The sequence below is a fragment of the Cyprinodon tularosa genome, unplaced genomic scaffold, assembly GCF_016077235.1.
Source record: "Cyprinodon tularosa strain WSP-4 unplaced genomic scaffold, ASM1607723v1 ctg590, whole genome shotgun sequence".
Lineage (NCBI taxonomy): Eukaryota > Metazoa > Chordata > Actinopteri > Cyprinodontiformes > Cyprinodontidae > Cyprinodon > Cyprinodon tularosa.
The window spans coordinates 127,426-150,138 of record NW_024039330.1 but is presented as its reverse complement, the minus strand read 5'-3'; the positions used below and the strand labels follow the sequence as shown (position 1 = coordinate 150,138).

Sequence of the window (22,713 nt, the reverse complement as noted above, 5' to 3'; positions counted from 1 at the left end):
ATGTTTTCTCTGTGCTTTTAATAAAAAAAGGGCTGCGCACCAATTCCCCTCTGCTAGAGGCCGAAGGCAAGTCTAGTAATTGTCTGAAAGTTACATTTGATGTTTTCATCATTGCTTTCATATGATATTAGCATTCGATAACATAATCTACTCAGATATCCTAGAAGGAGGTTCTTGGCTCCCCGTCGATGGGAAAATAACAAACTGCTCTCGATTTCAAGGGATAAACTCCACTTTTGCTCCTCTCCACTCCCATCCAAGTCAACCAACAGTTAAACGTTGAGGAACATACCCAACAACTCCGCCCCTTCTGCCCTCTCGTCCAATCAAAGCGCTCTCCTTCCCCGGAAGTAATGAGCGAAACGTACGCGGGAAATAGGCAAAACTTATTCTGCTGCTGAACGAAACAGGTAAAACATTCAAACTTCGTTCAGGATAATTTGAGTATTGTGGCTGATATTGATAACATCTCCCGTAGTTTTGTCACTCTATACCTGAAATATCTCGGTAGTATTAGATGAACGCATTATTATTGTTAGTTTTTTGTGTGTGTGAATAGAAACGAGCCGGATTAACCCGCTCTGTTTGCTGCTAACATTAAAAGCTAACGGTAGCATTTGTTTGGAGTGACATAAACCGTTTTAAGCATCTCTACTCTTCTAAATTACTATGCTACATTATTGGGACAGTTTCATTATTTTAATCGATTTAACGTGATTTAAATAACCACGAATAGATGTTGGTTTTCATTATATTAAATATTTTTCATCTCTTAAGGGGAAAAATGAAGGTGGTGACGTGTGAGATCGCCTGGCACAACAAGGAGCCTGTGTACAGTCTGGATTTCCGGCACAGCACAGAGGGACGTTTCCATCGACTGGCCACAGCTGGGGTGGACACCACAGTTAGAGTGAGTGGAGAGGAAATCCTCTCTGTAGCCTTATTTAGCTGATTGGTGATCAATCAACATGCACTCAAAACACTTTACTCACAGTTTAAGATCAAGAGTCAAATCCTCCGAAAGAAAAGTTAAGGATCTTCAAATAAATCTGTTTAGGAAACCTCTATGTTTACATCTTAAGGTATTCTATCTCTGATTCTTTCCTGAGAGGAGATCATAATGATTATAATGTTTATGTATTAAATAACTATGAGACATGAGAGCAGATTTTGACAGAAATTGTAATTATACACCAGGCTTGCATCTTCAGAAAGTCTGCCCAGAATACCAGTTAAAGAAGCATTTTATACATCTCCAGGGTCTCCCCCTGCCACATCATCTTATCTAACATAATTACACCACACACATGTTTGTATGTCAGGAGCATCACTGGCTTCAGTGAGATAGTATACAGTGTTCTTAGAGCAAGGGCAACCTGAATGCACTGTGACAGAGCTGTCAATACAAATAATAAAATTATTGAACTCACATTGGAGAAATGTACCTCTGCATTTAACCCATTCCCTTGGAGAGCAATGGGCTGCCATCGTGGGGCGCCCGGAGAGCGGTTTGGGTTTAAGGGTCCTGCTCAGAGAACCCAGATTGGCAGTCTGTGGGACTCACAGTTCTATGCCCTAAACATTAGGCCGCTACTCCCCTCAAAATAAGAGTATTCTACTCTGTCTGTGTGCTCCCATATCAATCCCAAATCTTTATTACATACATAAAGATTCATTTTAACCCTGACAGAAGAACTGTCCTAATTAGCTAAACTTACACCACCCTTAACATTTACCAGGCAGGTAATATTAGGATTTAAGAATTATCATCAACTTTTGTAGATCTCTTTAAAACGGCTACAGCTGGGAAAAAAGTGCAAAGTGAAATATGGGTAAAAAATAGTAAGGGATAATAAAATACAGCATAAATATATAAAATAAGGCAATAATTAAAAGTTTGTTTAAGCTTAATAAACAAGGTCACGACTGCAAGTGTTAAAAGCCAGCGAATAAAAGTACGTTTTGAGCCGTGCTTTAAAATTTTTCAGTGAAAGAGCCTGCCTAACATACGGCACATTCAATCACATACATGAATAATACAAACAATCCTAACATATCTAGGGGGGAAAAAAACAAAGAATATAGTTTGAGGAGCATACGGGTCAGTTAATGATGATGTTTACATTAGAAATCCATGCAGTTATGATAATATTAGTAAATACAGGGGATTATTTTTTTTACACACAGTAGTGACTTTCTAAAGTATTTACATAAAGGTTTGATTTTAATACCCTTTCATTTAGTCAGCTGAGACTAAATTGAAAAAGTCAAATGTTTAAAAAGGATATTTGAAAACAGTAATTGCACATTAGGCTTAATGCACAATCTCCCTGACGTATAGTTGTAGCAGCATTACGATGGGGGTTGATAGAATGCACTTATAAAATAATTTGCATTATGTTGTGTAGTCCTCTTCTTAGCAGCTTCTTTTTACATTAAATTAGAGGGTAGATGTCTTTAATCTGCCTTAAAGGTACACTATGCAACCGGTGTTGATTTTCCAGTGAGGCTCCCTCCAGAGGGCGAAAGTAAAAGTGCACTGTCGTAAATATGCACAGCTGTTCTCCTGGTTTCTCCGTCAAGCCAGGCGCGGTTGTTTTGAGCTTAGCAGCGAATGACTAACGCTGCGTTCACACTGGACGTAGCTGGCGCGACAGAAGCAGCGAGTTTACATGCAAAGTCAATGGTTGACGCGCGTCAAGGCGCAGCAAAAGGTCCAGCGGCGCGTTTTGAGCACCAGGCGCAGCACGTCTGAGCAGCTGAAGCAGCGCGTCGGGTGCGTTTAACGCAGGGAGAGAGACACAGCGCTGATGATCACTCCTCTTAAACAGTTTATTGACGCCTAAACTAACTTAAAATGCAGAAATCTGCCGGCAGAATATGCAGTTTGGATTATTTAGATGAAAAACACCTACCAGCTGCCGCGGTGAACCGCTGCTGATGAAGGGATCCATACTGTCGGCGCCCCGCTGGGGTCTGAGCGGCTCCGACAGAAAAAATATTGAAGGCAGGATAATAATCTGAATGAACTGACTGCACTGATTACGTTTTCAGGTGTATTTTCTCACTTAAAAACATATTAAAACTACTTTATTCCCACTGATCACAGCATATATAGCTGCAAGGCAGAGAAAGGATAGTGAAGCTCCGCCCAACGCGCCTCAGACACACTTTTGCACCGCGCAGCCAGAGCAGCAAAGCTGCTTCAGCCTCGCGTCAGAACTAACTGGTACAAGCAGCAAAAAGGAAGCAGCAGACGCGATTTTGCTGCTTTTGCTGCGTGAACGTAGCATAACTGCACAAAGATTGCCACTGTGCTAGCAACGAGAATGCTTTTAATGGGGGCGTGTAGCAGTTCTCGCTGTAAAGCAAGACTGACTCTCACGAGACTTCTGAGCCTGTGGGTGCGGGTCGGTGCTCCTGCAGTTGCAAGTGCAGTATTTCCCCCACAGACCACCAGGGCGGCCGAGAATACCTTTGTTCAACCTGAAATGACTCATTTAGTCATCCATAACGTTATGGAACACATTAATTAACTGAAAAATGTTGCATAGTGTGCCTTTAAGTTTTTATTAAAACACACAAAAAGTTGCAGTTTTTCTTGCTTAAGAATTTCCAGGACACAGATTACCTGTCCCCACCCATCCTCACCAACTTCTACAGAATCATCATAGAGAGCATTCTGACCAGCTGTCTCACTTGTGTGGTGTGGAGGCTGCAGCGCCTCAGACTGGAAGAAAGTGAGAAGAGTAGTGGGAACAACAGAGAAGATCATCGGGGCTCCTCTTCCCTCTATAAAAGCTGAACCATGAACTGTTCTCCCTGCTGCCCTCTGGGAAGAGGCCTCGCAGAATTCCATGCAGGTCCTGCAGATTCCACAACAGCTTCTTCCCCACCGCCATCAGACAGCTGAATGTTGAAAAAACTCCAATTCATGTCACAGACTCTGTATCACACTGATAGCACCAAACCAAAAATACTGCATATTTGCACCATATATATTAATGCTCTGATCTTCCTTAACAACGCATTTTTGCACCATGTTTTTTTTTCCTCTCACACTGTTTACGTTTGATCACTGTTGCACTTTATGGAATGGAAATGTCCATTTACTATATTGAAAGCTGTACTAAACAAAATCTCATTTTGTATACACATGACAAAGTCTAAAATATTCTGCTGACCTTCATTCTCAATTTAAACATGCATTTTAGATGCACAAATATTTCCCTATGTTTGGTAATCGTCTGTCAAATCACCAGATTCTTGGTGTTTATGAGTTGCAAACACTATTTGATGGAGTCATAAAGACTGAAAGAGATTTTAAAACAATCAAACATCCACATCTTTGACCTTTTAGGCTGAGCTGCAGCGGGGAAGACGAGGGAAAATATATTAAAGATGTGTACATTTGCGGCAATGCTCATCAATCAATAGCAAATGACAAATAAAGGCGGGGAAAAAGGGAGGATGATTAAAAACATTTTTTTTTACTTTCACTTGATGTCTTCCCCTCCCTAATAGACTTCCATCCATCATTAAAAGGCTAAAGGAATTATACCCCCCCTCCCCATGATATTATTCTCCATATTGCATACACTTTTATGTTTTTTGATGCAGTTAATTTCTAATAAGCTGCAGTTACACCTCTGTTAGATGAGGGTGTGTGTTGCTGAGCCTGTTTGTAGAAGGTATTCAGGGTCCTGTTTCTCTGTGCAGCTGTGGCGGGTGGAACAAGGTCCAGACGGGAAGGCTGTGGTGGAGTTTTTGTCTAACTTGGCCCGGCATACCAAGGCGGTCAATGTGGTTCGCTTTAGCCCTAATGGAGAGCTGCTCGCTTCAGGGGGAGATGGTAAGCCCAGAAATATAAACTTTTCTTCGTTTTTAAATACACTCTTTTTGATTAGATTAAAGACATGTCTATGATTATATTTATTTATGTTTTACATCCAGATGCAGCTATTCTTTTATGGAAGCTTAATGACTCCAAAGAGCCGGAGCAGGCGGCTGTGTTTCAGGACGAAGAGGATTCTCAGCTCAACAAAGAGAGCTGGTCTGTGGTCAAAACACTCAGGTACACGAAAGCAGGAGGGACAAATGTGTGCTATATTGAGAAGCTCGTAGTTTTAAAAATAAATGATTAGCCCTGTAATCATTTATCTAGCTTTAGTCACCTGCTGCGGTGGTTTAAAGCGGATGGTTTTACATTTCCATCTCCTCGCTTTGTAGACAAGTCACAGGTTTGATCTCAGGGTGTCATCCCACATCTTAATATTTATCCTGCATAGAGCAATTCATCTTTTTAATTCTAAGAAAAAAGAAGTCTGAATGTTGCAAGCTCTGGGAAAACTCTGGATATTGCTGATGCGTCTAAACTAAACAAAATCTTTATATAATCGTTGCCTTTTAATTATCATATGATTGTGAGGAAAACTAGATTTTTTGTTAACTATTTTTAGCCTCTGTTACACACCTTTTAATGCCCCAACTACGACTGACCAATGAATAATGAAGTTTGACAAGGCTTCTGTTTTACCCCGATCTGTTGCTCTCTGCTTTGTCCCCAGAGGGCATATAGAAGACGTGTACGACATCTGCTGGACACGTGATGGAAACTTCATGATTTCTGGATCTGTTGACAACACTGCTATAATGTGGGACATCAACAAAGGTCTGAAGCCGTATTCATCTGTGCAGCATTCATTAAAAAGAATGACTCCCTTCATGTTTTATACTGGTTTGGTGTCCAGGTCAGAAGTTGTCTATCTTGAATGACCACAAGAGCTACGTGCAGGGAGTGACCTGGGATCCTCAGGGGCAGTATGTCGCTACCCTCAGCTGTGACAGGTAGGAAATAAACTCTATATTTAAGGCTGCACGTGTGCTGTGATAAAGTCCTAACCAGTTTTATTTTAAGGTGACTTCTTCTCTGTGTTTTCTTTTTGTGTATCAGAGTGATGCGTGTTTACAGCACGCATACCAAGAAGAAGGCTTTCTGTATCAGCAAAATGAGCTCTGGACCTCTTGCTGATGGAGAGGTTTGTTTTATAAAAAAAAATAAAATAAATAGTAGCTTCAGGACACAACTTTAAACTTTTCACTCTCCTTTCAATTTTGTTTTCTCGCAGATTTTATCACCTTTCTCTAAATTATGTGGCTTTTCTATAATAAACATCAACAGGGCTTCCGTAGATTCCTAAAAAATTTGAGACTATAATTCATTTAGCTTTTTTTAACAACAGTGAGGTGTGAGGGAGGGAAAAGAAAGTGATACAGAAATGTTAGTTTATTTCTTAGTCTGTAAGCTAGTATATGAAAAAATATATATTTCCTCTGCTTTGTAGATCATTTCAATTTTTAATTTAAAATGTTAGAGTTTCTGAATTTTAAATTGAAAATTGTGTTTGGGACAGTATTTCTTCAATTTTTTTGGCAACCAAATTAATTTAATATTTAATTGAAGGAGGAGAAAATCTGATTTAAATAGCTATGGCATTTTATGATTATTATATTTATGGTTTGGCGTCTATAATAGAAAATCCCTTTATTGTCCCACAATGGAGAAATTGTGGTTTTACAGCAGCAAAAGTTTACAGCAAAAAGCTAACCTAGTAAACTAGCCCCACCTGCCAGCGGGCAAAATCATTTTGGCCTGTGAGTTTTAAATTAAACATTTAGTCTGGTTTATCAGGCTAGCAAAAGCGTAAGCAAAAGTGACCTTTAGAAAGTGTATAAAAATAACAATAATTTTAAAAGTAAAAAAAAAAAAATAGACAAAGTTCTTTACTATACTGTGTTTTTACAATATAAATACTCTTCATCTGAAGAATAAATAATAAATATACAGCTATGGATATTTTTACAGTATATGGGAAAATTTAGCAGCAACACCAAAGATGCAAAATGACAGCAGCATGTTATTTAACCGACTAAAACAGAAACTACAAAACCAGCATGAATGTAACAACTTCATGAGATTGTTGGGAATAGTGGTGGTTATAGAGTCTTCCAGCTGCTGGTAGGAAAGGTCTGTGATAACGCTCCCTGGTGCATTTAAGGTGCAGCTGTCTGTCACTGAAAATCTAGTGGTTTTTGGCTCATAGTTGTGGTCTGGATAGAAGTGCATCTCATGTGGGAATCTTTAATCAACTAATCTTTCTAAAGGTCTTAGCTTTCTTGATAACTCAATACTTTTTAATGTGGAGAAACAAGTTTTGCATTATTTGTTCTTAATTCTTGTAGTTTAGGATTTAACAAAACAAGGCAGCAAAAAAGTAATAATCATTTTATCGGGTACTATCTGTAGTTACCAGTGGAGAATTTACTGTTAAATCATCTTTTATACATAACCTGTCATTAAAAACATTTAAAAGCTGTTTTTGCTGCTGTTATTAAAATATGTTTTATGTTTTTGTAATGTAGAGATTTTATTATTCAAAGAAAGTAATAATTTTGTTTCTCTTTCTTTTACTCCTTTAATATAATTCATTCAAAAAGATCCTTAGCTTTATTTATCCCAAACAGAACTTTTAATAAAATAAATAATAACAATTTTAAATTAATAATAAAACTGTTTTGCAATAAAGCACTAGATATTTTGACATCAGCAATAATCCAACAGTGCTTTTTAAAAATAGAAGAAGGTATTGTAATCTGTGGAGATGAGATTTATTACAATAAAAGTGGTTTTATCTTTTTTCAAATGCTGCTAAATCTACTTAAACATTAAAAACATTAATTATCAATGATCTTTGATAAAAAGATAATTTCTGCCTGTAAACATTTGGTATTTTATTTTGGTGTGTAACTCTGCAGGTGAAGCAGTACCGAATGTTTCATGATGACAGCATGAGGTCCTTCTTTCGCCGCCTTTCATTCACACCTGATGGGTCTTTCCTTCTTGCTCCAGGTACGCCTGATCCAGTTATTTATTTGTTAATAGATTGTACCCTGCTGATATTATTCACTGTAATATATTGAGTATTTGATCTCCTGCTGATTTTGTAGGTTTTGTCTCTTCCATAATTTTTTTGTCAGTGAGTGATTAAGTGTAAAATATAGCTTAGAATTTTTAATTCTTCTCAGATGACGGATTGAACATTTTTTGGTTGTTTTCTTTTATTCCTCCTTAAAGTCACACCTTGAAGATTTAGACCAGCCTGACATACAAAAAAAATCTGTTAAAAACGCTTACATAAATTGGTTAAGTTATGTGTATGTTTTGTATAAGTTATAAGCTGAAACATGCTGGCAAACGAATTTTAGGAGATTCTGGGACGTCAGACATACGCTGGCTAAATCAGCAAGGTGTGAAAGTGCCCTAACATGAGGATTGCCCTGTACCTTGCAGAAGGTCTACCAAGCTTTCAAAGATGGTGTCTGATAGTGTATCTTCATCATCCCACTGTGACTAACCCCCTGTCTGCTTTTCTCTTGTCCTTTGTTGTAATGATAGCCGGATGTGTCGAAGTGGGAGAATCCATCATAAATACCACCTACATCTTCTCCAGGAAAAGCCTTAAAAGGTAAAACTCGTTTTAAGTTTGTTGCTTTCATCTTATCATAAATCATCCAGGAGGTGCTTCATCTTTCTGCTGGTCTGTTAGGCCTGTTGCTCACCTGCCCTGTCCAACCAAAGCCACCCTGGCTGTGCGCTGCTGCCCCGTCTACTTTGAACTCAGAACCAAAAAGGGAGAAGGTAAGGACCAAGAATCATTAAACATGGTAGCTTCTCTGTCTCCAGTCTTCATTCTTCTTCTACGTGTTTGTTCCCATCGCCTCCTTCCAGATGGCTCTCCCCTGCCTCTTCCCAACCTCTTTCAGCTGCCGTACCGTATGGTGTTTGCGGTGGCCTCAGAGGACTCCATCTTCCTTTACGACACTCAGCAGAGCCTCCCCTTTGGCCTGGTGTCCAACATCCACTACCATACTCTCAGCGACCTCACATGGTAAACCTCCAACGCTTCTATTGGCTCAGAGTCAGAAGAAATTGGCCTGTGGTGTTTCTAGGAGCTCCACAGTCTGCTGGTTGTTGGACAGCGAGGGTCAGAACATGGCTGACTTTTGTTCCCTTTTAACCTTCTTACATCCTCAAAGAAGCAGCTAGGCTGTTCTTAACTTTTACTCTCCTCCCGCTGAGGTTTTGCTGAAGAACCTCAGACTGCATGTTGGCAGTGATGTTTTTTTCCTTAAAGGAATAGTACACCCAAAACATGATTAGCCTTCATTTTCTACTCACCCCCATGCTGAACAACACTCTGGAGTACTTTTTTGATATCTCAAATGCATCTAGAGATCTGGGAGGCTTCTTGCTGTCTGCTGACATTCAAATAATGGAGGTCTACGGTGCCCGAGACAGAAAGGTCCATAAAAGTCCACAAAAAACGTGTCAATATTCCTCCATACTGCTCGTCCAATGTATTCCAAGTGTCCTGAGTGGGTAGCATCCAGAATTTACTCGAAACGAAGTCATTTAGAATGTTTTTAGAGCATAAACAGTAGTGTATAGGATTTCCTGAAAGCGCGCGCCAGCGCGTTCAGGACGCTACGGAAGCCGGCAGACCAAACCAGATGAAAGTGCGCATTCAGCGTCTGCTCTGCCGATAATGCAAGCATAGAAGAAGAAATGTGCTGTTTACCTGTGCAAAGAAAGAAACAACGAAAGAAAAATGTCTGAGGACTTCAGTGTTGAGGAAGAGCATGAGTTCTTTGCCGAGCTGAATGCGCTGGTTTGGTCTGCCGGCTTCCGTAGCGTCGTGAACGCACATGTGCGCGCTTTCAGGAAATCCTATACACTACTGTTTATGCTCTAAAAACATTCTAAATGACTTCGTTTCGAGTAAATTCTGGATGCTACCCACTCAGGACACTTGGAATACATTGGACGAGCAGTATGGAGGAATATTGACACATTTTTTGTGGACTTTTATGGACCTTTCTGTCTCGGTCACCATAGACCTCCATTATTTGAATGTCAGCAGACAGCAAGAAGCCTCCCAGATCTCCAGATGCATTTGAGATATCAAAAAAGTACTCCAGAGTGTTGTTCAGCATGGGGGTGAGTAGAAAATGAAGGCTAATCATGTTTTGGGTGTACTATTCCTTTAAGCACTAGAATACTTTTATATTTCTGGCCTAAATAAAATGTTTATAACAGGCTTTAGACTTAAAGGCACAAGGGCCGAATCTTGCAGATCGGGGCAAATTATCTGGCCCCATAGAGCCAAATGAAGGAAATCATGCCGTACAGTGGAGGTAAATGTTCTTCTAAGCATTCAAAGTGGCTAACAATAAAACAGGAGAGTACTTTGCTCTTTGTAAATTAAAAGATGAATTCAAAAGTTTATTTTATAGAGTTCCAACTGGCTGTATCAAAGATCTGAAAATGCAGACATTTAAACAAATGAGTGTGTCAGCCCTGCTTTAGTGTAAAGTAAGGATACACTGATTGCACTTTTCTGGCTGAGCTTTAAATAAATCTGACCTTCAGATTCAGAGCAATACAATTTTTTCTTTATTTTAATTTTGTTTTCTAACCAACATTTAGGGCTTATACAGGCAGATCCACTGTAGATATTCAATCTTATTTTGTTGAGAAACATTGAACATTGACTCTGAAACTAAACTTGTTTAAACTGCACATAGAAGAAGCCTTCTCAAATATAAATTAAGAGTTTAAGGCATCAATGGCAGCTGATTTTTAGGGCTTTGTGGAGGTGGATAAGATCGGTTTTACAATAAACATGACCCTCACCAGTCATTTAAAACCAAGGAAATGGTGCCATTGTGGTGTAAAGCAGGAATAGAGCTCAAACTGTTTTTTTTACCTGATCTTGGTCTTGTTTCTCTGGCCTCGACAAATTGTTCCCAGGCTGGTTTGAGTCTTTTTAATAAAAAAAACAAACAGGAAATGATAATATTGCAAAATGGGAGTCCCATCGATCTTCACCTGCAGACGCACACTGCACTGCATGTGAATTAAAAACAGTGATCAGAGCACTGCAGGATCCCACCCCCAGGCTAATATAATTTTGCAATTTCTCATAATGACCATGGTATCTTACATTGTTTACAACACCATAGCATTGACCGATTTGCTTTTTTTTTTTTTGCAGCCATTCACTGAGAACACGCCTGGGTTCAGTTTCAATAAGCAGGTTTAAACCTGAAACCTGGGAAACTGACTTTTCTGTTTCACAAAGAGAGTTTCCTCAACCTGTTTCAGTCACCATAGTAACATTCTCCCCAGAGCTAACCTGGTCCTTAGCAGGTTTTCTTCAGTGAACTCGGTGTCCTCTATCTCCGCTCTCCTAACAGCCAATCACGTTGTTTTATTTCCTGATTTAGTCAGCAGATTTTTGTTGTAGGTTTGTGCATAAAAAAATATAAAAAAATCATTCACTAGGTCCATTAGTATCATTAGGTTTTAAAAACAAACATTCTATGTCCGTTTGACGAGGATCTTATTAAAGAAGGATTTGCATTTTTTTTCACAGAGAAATATATATTTATAGGGAGAGGATTCTACACCTCAACATTTGGATTGTTTTAATATTTATTTTTACAGTAAATGAAGAACTACTGAAATTATTTTCAGATTAAACATAGATTAATTAATTCCATGAAGGGAAAAGGAATTACTTTAGGGTTAGGATAAGGATTCATTCGGTGATAACAACCTACTGAGCTATTAGGCTCAGTAGGTTGTTATCACTGAATAACATAATATCCGAAGCGGCTGCAAACAGAACATTAGTGTTTACTGTCAGTTTGATTCTGTTACTTTGACAGAATCAAACTGACCCTTGAGATGATGGTCTTATCTATTGGAACAACTTTTTTATTCTTCATCACCACCTGCTGACAGATGATTTCACCTAAAGAGATGCATTGATCCACAACCATTCAAGAAATAAACCCATAATGTTGTCATGGTCACAGCAGGCTATGGCGAGACGTTTTCATATGTATTATTTTGTCTGAATGTGTATTCCTGATATCTGGAAAAAAGTCCTTGTCTAAATGACCATATTAAACAAAATTACACTCTTCATATCTAGAATAAATAATTCTAGAAGTCTAGAAATTAATTTCCTAATATTACTGGTCAGCATTTGTATTATTTTGATTATGAAGAAATTTTCAGTCAAATAGGCAGAAATGGGCACTTCCTGTTGCGTATTGTTACGGTGACTCGTCAAATCAGGGCTCCACTAATGATTGCTTTTCTTACTAGTTAAGCACGTGTTCAGCTCTGATTGTATCTTGTTAGAGTTGATTGAACAAGGGTTGAAACAATAAATCGAATTAATCAGATTAATCAATAATTGAAATAATCAACTAACTAAACATCAACTAATTTAATAATCGATTTACCGTTAGCTGGAGTATAGAAACTGACAGAGCAACCCACTTAAAACAGTAACCATACCAAAATTGTAAAAAAAATATATAAACATTTGACATTTAAGATAAGATAAACGTTTTGGTCTGTTAATATGCTTTATCCAGAACTCGTCAAGTGGAAAAGCTTGAGTTTCACCTGGTTTGTCTTGTTTAAAGAATTTTTGTTTATCCGATTATTAATCGATTAATCAATTTGCAAAATAATCGTGAATTGCAGCCCTAGATTGAACTAATTCATGGTTGTGAAACTGAAAACTCAGAGTTCCTGACATTAGGCCACATCAATTTAGAGTTGTGGATTTGAATCTCAGGTTGTTAAACCTGCTTCTTGAAACGGACCCCTGCTCTCTAATCACCAAACATGTCCTCAGTTTAAAAAAATTTTTTTTTATCAAATTTGTTTTTCAAAAGCATGAAGAATTGAAAAAAAGGAACAGAGAAAAACAGCGGAGAACATGTAAATTCTGTCCACCTCCAAGTTTTGGAGGGACAATGTTTAGTTTGAGTATCCATTTAAAGACCAAGCTAAACAGTATCGCCGCTCCACATACAGAACTCTCTGAACCAGCTGATGAAGGGTAGCAATGAAGCTAAAAACATAAATTCAGTCTTACCTTCGCTGTATTAAGGTCTTAATCTATGAAAGATAAAATATATATCCGTATCGCTCCTGTAACTGTGATACATTGTCCCAGTGTCAAAGCTTCCCGTGATTTTTAGAAGCCGACCATGGCTTCTTTTGGCTCTGACCGTTACGATGTACGAATCAATCCGTCATAAAATATTCTCAGCAAAATCTACCTCATTTGATCTAGTGCCAATCCCCCTTTATTAATCTTTACAAAAGTTAACAAAAAGTTATTTGGGGAGATTAATTGACAATTTTTCCATTAATTTTTGCATTTTGTGATTTATAAAAATATAACGTCCAGAAATATTGACTCAATCTGAAGTGTAAAGTACTTTGACTGACTGGTCACTATGGCTAGAAAACAGATATTGACACTACGTTTTTGACTAAATGCTGAAACAAGCATCTCTGACTTGTATAAATATTAGTGCTGTCAATCGATTACATTTTTTTAATCGTGATTAATCGCATCAATGCCTAAGTTAACTCGCGATTAATCGCATTTTAATCACACATTTTTTTTCTGATTGAAAATCATTTAAATACTCTCGATGACATACAAAAAATACATACAGGCTAGGTTTGTGCCAATGTTCTTTTTTTAAAATGAAAACAGGTCACAGACACTGATTTATGCCATAGAAACATATGGCAAGAAGATGGGGAGGCATGTAGCAAAAAATAACAAATATGTAGCCAAAAAAAAGGCCCTGAAAACAGGCTGATGTAAAAGACAGTCTTTACAGTTAATACAGTCTTTTGAACAAAGACAAGCATTTTACCCTACTGCTATAAAATGTAGTACAGTTAACATTAGATGTTAATTAACCAAGATAATAATGAACAATTTTCAATCAATACATCAAAATCAATAGACCGACATTACTAGATGAAGGTAGTCTATGCTCTAGAAAGTTACTTTTCAGCCTCTTAACAAAAATGAGAACACACACACACCCACCCACACACACACACACGCGATACTGACCTGTGGCGTACACAGACAGCAAGAGTGCCGTAGCAGATTCCATTTCACCTCAGTAATCTGTTTTCTCAGCGTATTTCAGGTTGCTACTAGTTACCAGACACTCAACTTGTTTGTTGGTGGTGGGGCTTAAAGAAAAGGCACTAGCGTCACCCAGTGTATGAGCGTCTTTTTTCCTTGAGGAGCTCCGCTCTCGAAGCCTATGGAAAATGCATAGACTGGGGGAAAATAACCCCGCCTTTCCGCAGGCTGCAGCGGGATGTACTTGGAAAATTGTACCATAAAACCACATAGCATTAATCTAACGTTAAAAAAATTATCGCCGTTAAAATGGCCTCGCGTTAACGCGATAATAACGCGATAATTTTGACAGCACTAATAAATATAAAACAAAAAGAAAAGGGGGGCATAAACCTGCAGCTGTGTGTAAATATGTTAGAAGTTATTTCAATAAACACATCAGATATAAAGCATGTAAAAGTGAAATCACTCCGTTAAACAGTCTTCTTCATGGTTTCCATCCCACTGACATGTCTGTACCACGTCCTGTTTAGGTCCAGCGATGGCTCCTTCCTGGCCGTGTCATCAACAGACGGCTACTGCTCCTTCCTGTCCTTCTCTCCTGGGGAGCTGGGCACGCCGCTGAAAGAGCCCCCCACCTTGGAGGTCTTTGTCCCAAACGGTGGTGTTGAGAAGAAAGGAAAGAAGTCATCTACAGGCAAAAACTCCTCTCCTGTTTCCCAGTCATCAAGCTCTGCTCTGAATCCCACATCCCAAACCAGCAGTGTTAAAAAAGACTCGCCGTGCCCCACCCCTCTGGAGGAAAAGAGGAGTACCCCTAAAACCAAACCTGGACCACAGCCTCGCAGGATCACCCTCAACACGCTGGAGGGCTGGGGGAAGCCCACCACCCCGAAAGACTCCACTTCTTCACAGAGTCAGACTCCGACATCTGGAAGGACGAGCGCACCCTCAACTCCTCAGCCCAGCGTTACGCCCCTCACCCCCACCAACTCCGCTAAAAACAGCCCCCACACCGCACCCCTCACTCCGTCTACATCCAAGGTTCTCAATACTGCTGAATCCACAACCCCAAAAGGTCCCCCCACCCAAAAAGGACCCACCCCAAGGTAAATATCAGAGGAGAGAATCATTAGTAATCAATATTATCTAGCTTCTTATATTTATTTATTGATAGACCCTTAAGTGCATCACTGACATATTTCAAAAATAGAAGGATAATATACACTTATATGTTCAGATTGGATTGTTTTCCCAATAAAAATGGAAAAGAATGAGTCCACTGATAAAGCATTAGATAAACCATAATGGATCCTCTGGAAGGCAAAGGTGCTCCTTAAATAAGTGAATAAATCGTTGAATATTTAATCTGACATTTAAATTATTGAATTTGATTTCATTCCAGTAGTTTTCATCTCCCAAAAAAAATGGTTAAAGTTTAAGGGCTTTTGAGTACGACGCTGAAATTTGCTTCTGATCGCAGCTTTGAATTTGGAAAACTTCTAAAGGACTATTCCATTTCTACCCCCCCCCCCCAATGCCTTAACCATCTTTAATCTGCTCTACTTCAAAAATGACAATATTACATTTTTCAAATCTCCACAGAAAAGTCATTTTTCTGACATACCTCCTTAACAGCTGGACGGTATGTTGCACCATGTCGGTATGTTGCACAATGGTTGTTTTTGAGATCCACTGGTTCCAAGTTTCCACTCTCTGCAGCTGTTCTCTGCCTTCCTCACTGGTCAGATCCTGGTTTATTAAGATAATATGCTTATCTCATTAACCCCCTACGGATATACAAAAGTAGCTTTAGAAATGAGCCCCTGCTTGAGCAGATTTGACATGCAAATAAAGAAAACATTAACTGCGCTGTACTCAAATGGGATACAATGTCAATGTCAAATTTTTAAAAACGGGTATAAACCTGCACCAAAGTGCTTCACAGGAAAGACAACATCAGATTAACAAAACAGAATGTGAAACACTGCTTCAATTAAAAGCTGAAGAATAAAAATAAGTTTTAAGAAGCGATTTAAAATGATCCAGGCTGTGGGCAGATTTAATTTGAAGAGGTAAATGGAGCAACAACAGAGAAGGCCCGATCTCCTTTCCTCTTAAGCGGAGTCTGAGGAACTGTCAGTAATAGTTGATTATTAGAGCATAGACTTCTTGACACAGACTGGAATTTTAAAAGGTCTCAGAGTGAAATAAACAGCATATATGAAGGATACAGACTGAAAACTAAGATCCTTCATAAATAACCCTTTTTTCACTTTTTTTTTCCCTAGATGGATTATTTAGATAATCAGAGACCAGCTGGCATAAAATTACACAAATACTATCCCTTCAGCTATGGAGCAAACTTTATGAAAACGAGATCTGCTGAAAATTTTGGCTCTTTTAAAACAGGACTGAAAATTCTACTCTTTACTCCAGTTACCCTTTCAATCCTAAAGATCACTCTGGGATTTTCATAAGCTCAGCATTTTATTCTCTCTTATTTCATCCTTTCAATGTTTCCTTATTGATTAGTTTAAGATTGTTATCATTGCTTTTTTCTTTAAAGTACTTTGTATGCTGCAATCTGTAACATACACAGCACTGTATTTTGCTGCATCACAGTCACTTTCACACAAACACACACCACATGACCAAGCTCCTCCCCCTACTGAAAGAAAAACAGCTGCAACTACATGGAAGCAAACAATGGATTTTATTATCAGCCCAGTTTCACTATTTCTTGCTTAATTTTGAATATTGCAGTTCAATTAAGTTTTTTTTCTTTTCAAAACATTGTTACAAGGAATGCTGAGGGTCCCTTTATTTATATTAAGTCAACCAGGCGCTGCTCATTTTCAAGATCAGGCATTTGCATCCAGCTGCTGGTTAAACCAGTGGATGTTTTTCTATTGTCTGATAAGTTTAGTTAAAGGGACCAAAAGTGGCACTGCTGATTCTGTGCTTCGATGTTGACTTTAATCTGTTTAATTGCAATGTTTGGCCAACTTATTTTGCTATAAAGATGTTTCTATAACGTCTCCACAAAGCACCTGATATGCTTTTATCTTAAGCAGGAAAAAGCTGAACAATGAATGAAGGAGAATAAAACGTTCAACCTAAATTCCTCCTTACAGAAACTTGATTTTTTTTAAATGCAAGTCACTAAAAGTAGCAAAGTTTTTCCTGTTGTTGCTGAATCTTGGATGCTAAACAGCAGACGTTTAGTCACAAGTGATCAATTCTGTGCTGTCGTTGGTTTCCTGGAAAGACTACTAATCAGACATTTTAATCTGAGGTAGTTTATTTGCTGCTGTTGTTTTATGCAGCCGTAGGTCCAGCTGCTGTTGTCACATGACGGCCGATGATACAGGTGCTGGTCATAAAATTAGAATATCATGAAAAAGTAGATTGATTTCAGTAATTCCATTTAAAAAGTGAAACTTGTATATTATATTCATACATTACATACAAACTCATATATTTCAGATGTTTATTTTGTTTAATTTTGATGATTACAAATGACAACAAATGAAAATCTCAAATTCATCATATCAGAAAATTAGAATATTGTGAAAAGGTTCAAAATTGATGGCCCCTGGTGCCACACTCTAATCAGCTAATTAACTCAAACCACCTGCAAAAGCCTTTAAATGGTCTTTCAGTCTAGTTCTATAGGCTACACAATCATGGGGAAGACTGCTGACTTGACAGTTGTCCAAAAGACGACCATCGACACCTTGCACAAGGAGGGCAAGACACAAAAGGTCATCGCTAAAGAGGCTGGCTGTTCACAGAGCTCAGTGTCCAAGCACATTAATAGAGAGGCGAAGGGAAGGAAAAGATGTGGTCGAAAAAAGTGTACAAGCAAGAGAGATAACCGCACCCTGGAGAGGATTGTGAAACAAAACCCATTCAAAAATGTGGGGGAGATTCACAAAGAGTGGACTGCAGCTGGAGTGAGTGCTTCAAGAACCACCACACACAGACGTATGAAAGACATGGGTTTCTGCTGTCGCATTCCTTGTGTCAAGCCACTCTTGAACCACAGACAGCGTCAGAAGCGTCTTGCCTGGGCTAAAGAGAAACAGGACTGGACTGCTGGTGAGTGGTCCAAAGTCATGTTCTCTGATGAAAGTAAATTTTGCATTTCCTTTGGAAATCAAGGTCCCAGAGTCTGGAGGAAAAGAAGAGAGGCACTTCATCCACGTTGCTTGAAGTCCAGTGTAAAGTTTCCACAGTCAGTGATGGTTTGGGGTGCCATGTCATCTGCTGGTGTTGGTCCATTGTGTTTTCTGAGGTCCAGGGTCAACGCAGCCACATACCAGGAAGTTTTAGAGCACTTCATGCTTCCTGCAGCTGACCAACTTTTTGGAGATGCAGATTTCATTTTCCAACAGGACTTGGCACCTGCACACAGTGCCAAAGCTACCAGTACCTGGTTGAAGGACCATGGTATCCCTGTTCTTAATTGGCCAGCAAACTCTCCTGACCTTAACCCCATAGAAAATCTATGGGGTATTGTGAAGAAGAAGATGCAATACACCAGACCCGACAATTCAGAAGAGCTAAAAGCCACTATTAGAGCAACCTGGGCTATCATAACACCTGAGCAGTGCCACAGACTGATCGACTCCATGCCACGCCGCATTGCTGCAGTAATACAGGCCAAAGGAGGCCCAACTAAATACTGAGTGCTGTACATGCTCATACTTTTCATGTTCATACTTTTCAGTTGGCCAACATTTCTATAAATCCTTTGTTTTTATTGGTCTTCAGTAATATTCTAATTTTCTGATATGATGAATTTGAGATTTTCATTTGTTGTCATTTGTAATCATCAAAATTAAACAAAATAAACATCTGAAATATATGAGTTTGTATGTAATGTATGAATATAATATACAAGTTTCACTTTTTAAATGGAATTACTGAAATCAATCTACTTTTTCATGATATTCTAATTTTATGACCAGCACCTGTAATTTATGGAAATACTGGGACTATTCAAATGTGTTTTGACTGCAGTCACACAGTCAGGAAATGGCTGCTTTGGCCTGATAGTTGAAGAAGCTAAAGTGAAAAATGAGTCTCCAAAGAGCTGATTATACAAGAAATGTTGACATGTTTGATATTGATTTTTCTTTCTTTTTTTTTTTTTTTTATAAAATAAAAGATGTTTTTGAACAGGCTTTAAGGAGAAGCTAAGAGTAAAAAAAATGCAAACTGCCGTATTTCTTTCTCTAGACACGTTTCATCCCAGCAGTGCAAACTAAGCCTTTTCTGGCATGGAGGATTTACATTACTATTACTAATCATGTTTACTTACAAAAACACAACAAAAAAAGAAAAAAGACAGATAGCTTGTCTGTTTCCAGGGCAGCAGCAGGTATAATTGAAGCTTTAGTGTTTGTTATTGTCATTGTTGTTCTCTTTGTTTGTTTCTAGGAGGGTGTCTCTGACTCCTGTTGGATCTCGTTCTCCAGCTGTCAGCTTGATGTTCAGCAATACTTCATCTGCTCAGAAGGCCAAACACGGTTGGTGTCGCCACCTTTTTGTATTAAAACAATGGGGTTGTCTTCCTCCCACCTTAAAGCTTTGGGGATTTAATGCCATATTTTCAGTTTTCTCCTGGTGGATTTATAAACTTCTAAAGTCTGTAAACCCTCCTCATTATTGTCTTCAAGTAAAAGAAACAGAGGCTTGTTAGGACCCTATGAATGAACACAGATTAACTTTTTATTTGTCATCTAGTCAGAATGTTTCCAATTAACCCAAATCAATTTTTTGATCATTTTACCCCTTTAAAAATATGTAAAGCAAACAGACATTTCTATATAATCATTCAAGCTCTGTTTTAGTTATAGTTAGTCATAAATAGAACACATAAAAGAAGAAATGCTTTGCTACTTTCTCAGATAGGCGTATAATGGGCTTATTCTCAAGGTGAAGGCCTGTATTTATACTGCAAGAACTGAGATGTTTTTTTTTTACATAAGTAGTAAAATTAGAAATGTTTTTTATGCTCTTATTACTTCATATAGTTTCCACAGTAAAACTCTTATTTATATAGTTGTTTTTTTTATTAGTTAGAAACCACTGGACATACTGTAATAACATCCTACTATAAAGAAAGCCCTGTAAAGTGCAGTTCTCGTATTTACCTCTCACTTCAGACTATGTTGTGGCCACGCCCACATCATATTTCTGAACAACTACACAACAGTTTTCATGATTGGCAAATAAAGCAAAACTGTAAAAACTCTCACATCATAGCTTTCTTCACATTCCTGGAAAATGAAAAAGGTTTTGTTCTTCCTGCAGATTTTGCAGAGGCCTTAAGTCGCACCATGCTTGCACCTGCAGTACAAAATATACTGTCATTGTCCAGTTCATTGCGGGAGGCATCCCAGTTGGTCAGTCAGAAAGTGTGAGAGAAGTTAATTGAAGTCAAAACATAAGTCTTACTAAGGGGCCATTTACTTGCAACTACTATCATGTTTAGCCAATAGCAGCAGAATATGGCCTTTTAAACTTTTATGAGCAATACATATAAAAAAAAAAGACTGGGCAATTAACAGTTAAGTTTGTATTTTGTCAAATCTATCAAAAAATCCTAAGATGGACATCAAACCTTTATTTATTTAATGGTTAATGTAGATTTAAGCAAGAAATTGGTTGTCTTCAGCGTAATCAGTATGCTATAAAATGCTGAAATGTCTCAAAAACCTCTGGATACTAATCCTTCTCTGTTTCCTCAGAGCGACCTTCTCCTCCCTCTGATCCAGTGTGCCAACCTCCAGAATCCAAACGGCCCAAGACCGGTAACACCCCAGTAAGAAGCAGCGTCGCTAAAGATTAGCTGCCTGGAGCTGGAGGGAACGCATGAACCACAGGAGGGCCCACAAATGTATAAGAAGTCTTTGTGTCTCTACATGTATGACAGTCTGAATTTACTGTTTGCATCTTAAATGTTTTTATTTAGTTTTGTTTTTTCTTATTTTGTAATAAAGCTTTGAGGCTGTTTTATGGCAAATAAGTTTTGTATCTAGATAAATCTGAGCTGCATTGCTTGAAGAAGACAATGAGAGCACTTCATGGTTTTGTAGTAGTACAAATCTGTAACCTTGAGAAAACCAATGGAATGTTGGCCTAATGAGTTAAAATTGTCAAAATAATAAAAAAAAACTGTTGTTTGACTCAACTTGTCTCAATTGCATGCAGTGGATGTATGAAATGTTTTAGTATTTGTCATTAAAAAAAGGTGCTGAATAAACAACTGTACTTGTTTATCATTAAATCCTGGAGAAACCCTCTTTGAAAGAAGTTTGTTTTTGATGAGGTTAAGGTGTAAAGAGTATAATAACATTCATATAAATCAGTCCAGCAAAAATATATATTGTCAAACTTTAAATTGATAACACAGATTGTGATAAAAAATTTAAATTTTGACTGCTTTCTACCTCAATATTTTTAATGTTGAGTTACTGAGTTTTAATTAGTATTCCTGTCAACTCAAGTTAAAATTATTAATAATTGATCGTTTATTAACTCATTACAACCTTTGAAGGGAGCTTTTTTAGAATTGCTTCATATGGAAATAACAAAAAGGCTTGGAGGATGAGGATTTCCCATAGCTAACCCTTGTGAAAAATTTAAAGCAGGTATATAATGCACCTGGGAGATTGGCTCGTAAACTATTAACCAATGGTGGGTATATACTTTTAAATTTGAGTGAATAGATACAAATTAAGTTTAACAACTTTGTGCTATAAACCTTCCTTTATATGCTTTTTGTTCTTCCAAACACTTTGAACAAACTGTTCGCTTAACAGCTTTGAATATTTACAGGTGTGCGAAAGGTTTAATGCTATACAAATTGTCAGAAAACTAATTTAATTTGATAAAAGCTGCTTTGTAGCCAAGGCAGACAGGTTTTGCATAGGGTCAACCTATTCAGGGTGGCAGGAATATCGATTCCCACTTTGAAAACAAGAGGGTTTTTAACGCTTTTTATGCTTTTATCTTATGTAATTTTACCTGTCACATTAAAAACAGAAAGATTTCTATAAAACCATAACTATTTTTTTTTTTTTAGATTGTTGGCATATTTCTGTTTGGTCCAAAATGGATATTTTCTCCACGGTTTAAAACAGGTTCCACAGTAAATCTTGGAGTGTTTCAAAGGCGATTATATCATAGCTCCACCTTCTGAAAGCCAGAATAGAGGAAAAGTGTCGACACAGGACATCAGAGCTCTCTTGGTCAAAATGAGATTTACAAAGAATGCAGAGCATTTAAGAAACAATCTCAGATAATTAAAACTGACCTGAGCAGGGAGCCTTGAGGAACACAATTGGAAAGTAGGAAAATGAAGACATGTATTTTATATGGTAGTTCTTAAATTAATTCAGCTATTTTTTTTTAAACCTTAAAGGCTGACTGAAAACGTTACTAGATCTAATATAGAAAAAGCTAAATTTTGTATCTCAGGCTGAAACCTGGATCTTTGAAAACAAAGGAGCAGAACTGGTAACATCGACATCTAATGCTAAGCTATAATTGAGCTGCGATGGAGGTTTACGTCAATTAGGCTTGAATTATAGAGTTTAGGTATCTATTCTTGGGGCATATATTGACAAATTTTGACATAATCCAGCCTTGCATCACG

General features: G+C 38.0%; 1 protein-coding gene across 2 annotated transcripts; it reads left to right on the top strand.

Annotated features, from left to right (window-relative positions):
* The first annotated feature begins 339 nt into the window (after positions 1-339).
* chaf1b (chromatin assembly factor 1, subunit B) lies at positions 340-21,241 on the top strand. 2 transcript variants are annotated; one of them, XM_038306785.1, is made up of 14 exons: positions 340-410; positions 778-910; positions 4,720-4,852; positions 4,954-5,074; positions 5,568-5,671; positions 5,751-5,847; positions 5,954-6,038; positions 7,816-7,909; positions 8,456-8,525; positions 8,607-8,698; positions 8,789-8,948; positions 14,576-15,132; positions 19,487-19,579; positions 20,804-21,241. In XM_038306785.1, the coding sequence occupies exons 2-14, from the start codon at positions 785-787 to the stop codon at positions 20,902-20,904; spliced, it is 1,833 nt and encodes a 610-aa protein (XP_038162713.1). In that variant the 5' UTR covers positions 340-410; positions 778-784; the 3' UTR covers positions 20,905-21,241. The 2 variants fall into 2 exon arrangements, with proteins under 2 accessions (XP_038162713.1, XP_038162712.1); XM_038306784.1 differs by having other exon boundaries at positions 14,576-15,151; positions 19,491-19,579.
* Positions 21,242-22,713: the final 1,472 nt, after the last annotated feature.

Coding starts and splice junctions, on each gene's coding strand:
- chaf1b (XM_038306784.1), top strand. CDS start 785: ATGAAGGTGGTGACGTGTGAGATCGCCTGGCACAACAAGGAGCCTGTG. Junction 5,848..5,953: donor GCTACCCTCAGCTGTGACAG/GTAGGAAATAAA, acceptor TTTGTGTATCAG/AGTGATGCGTGTTTACAGCA. Junction 15,152..19,490: donor CAAAAAGGACCCACCCCAAG/GTAAATATCAGA, acceptor GTTTGTTTCTAG/GAGGGTGTCTCTGACTCCTG.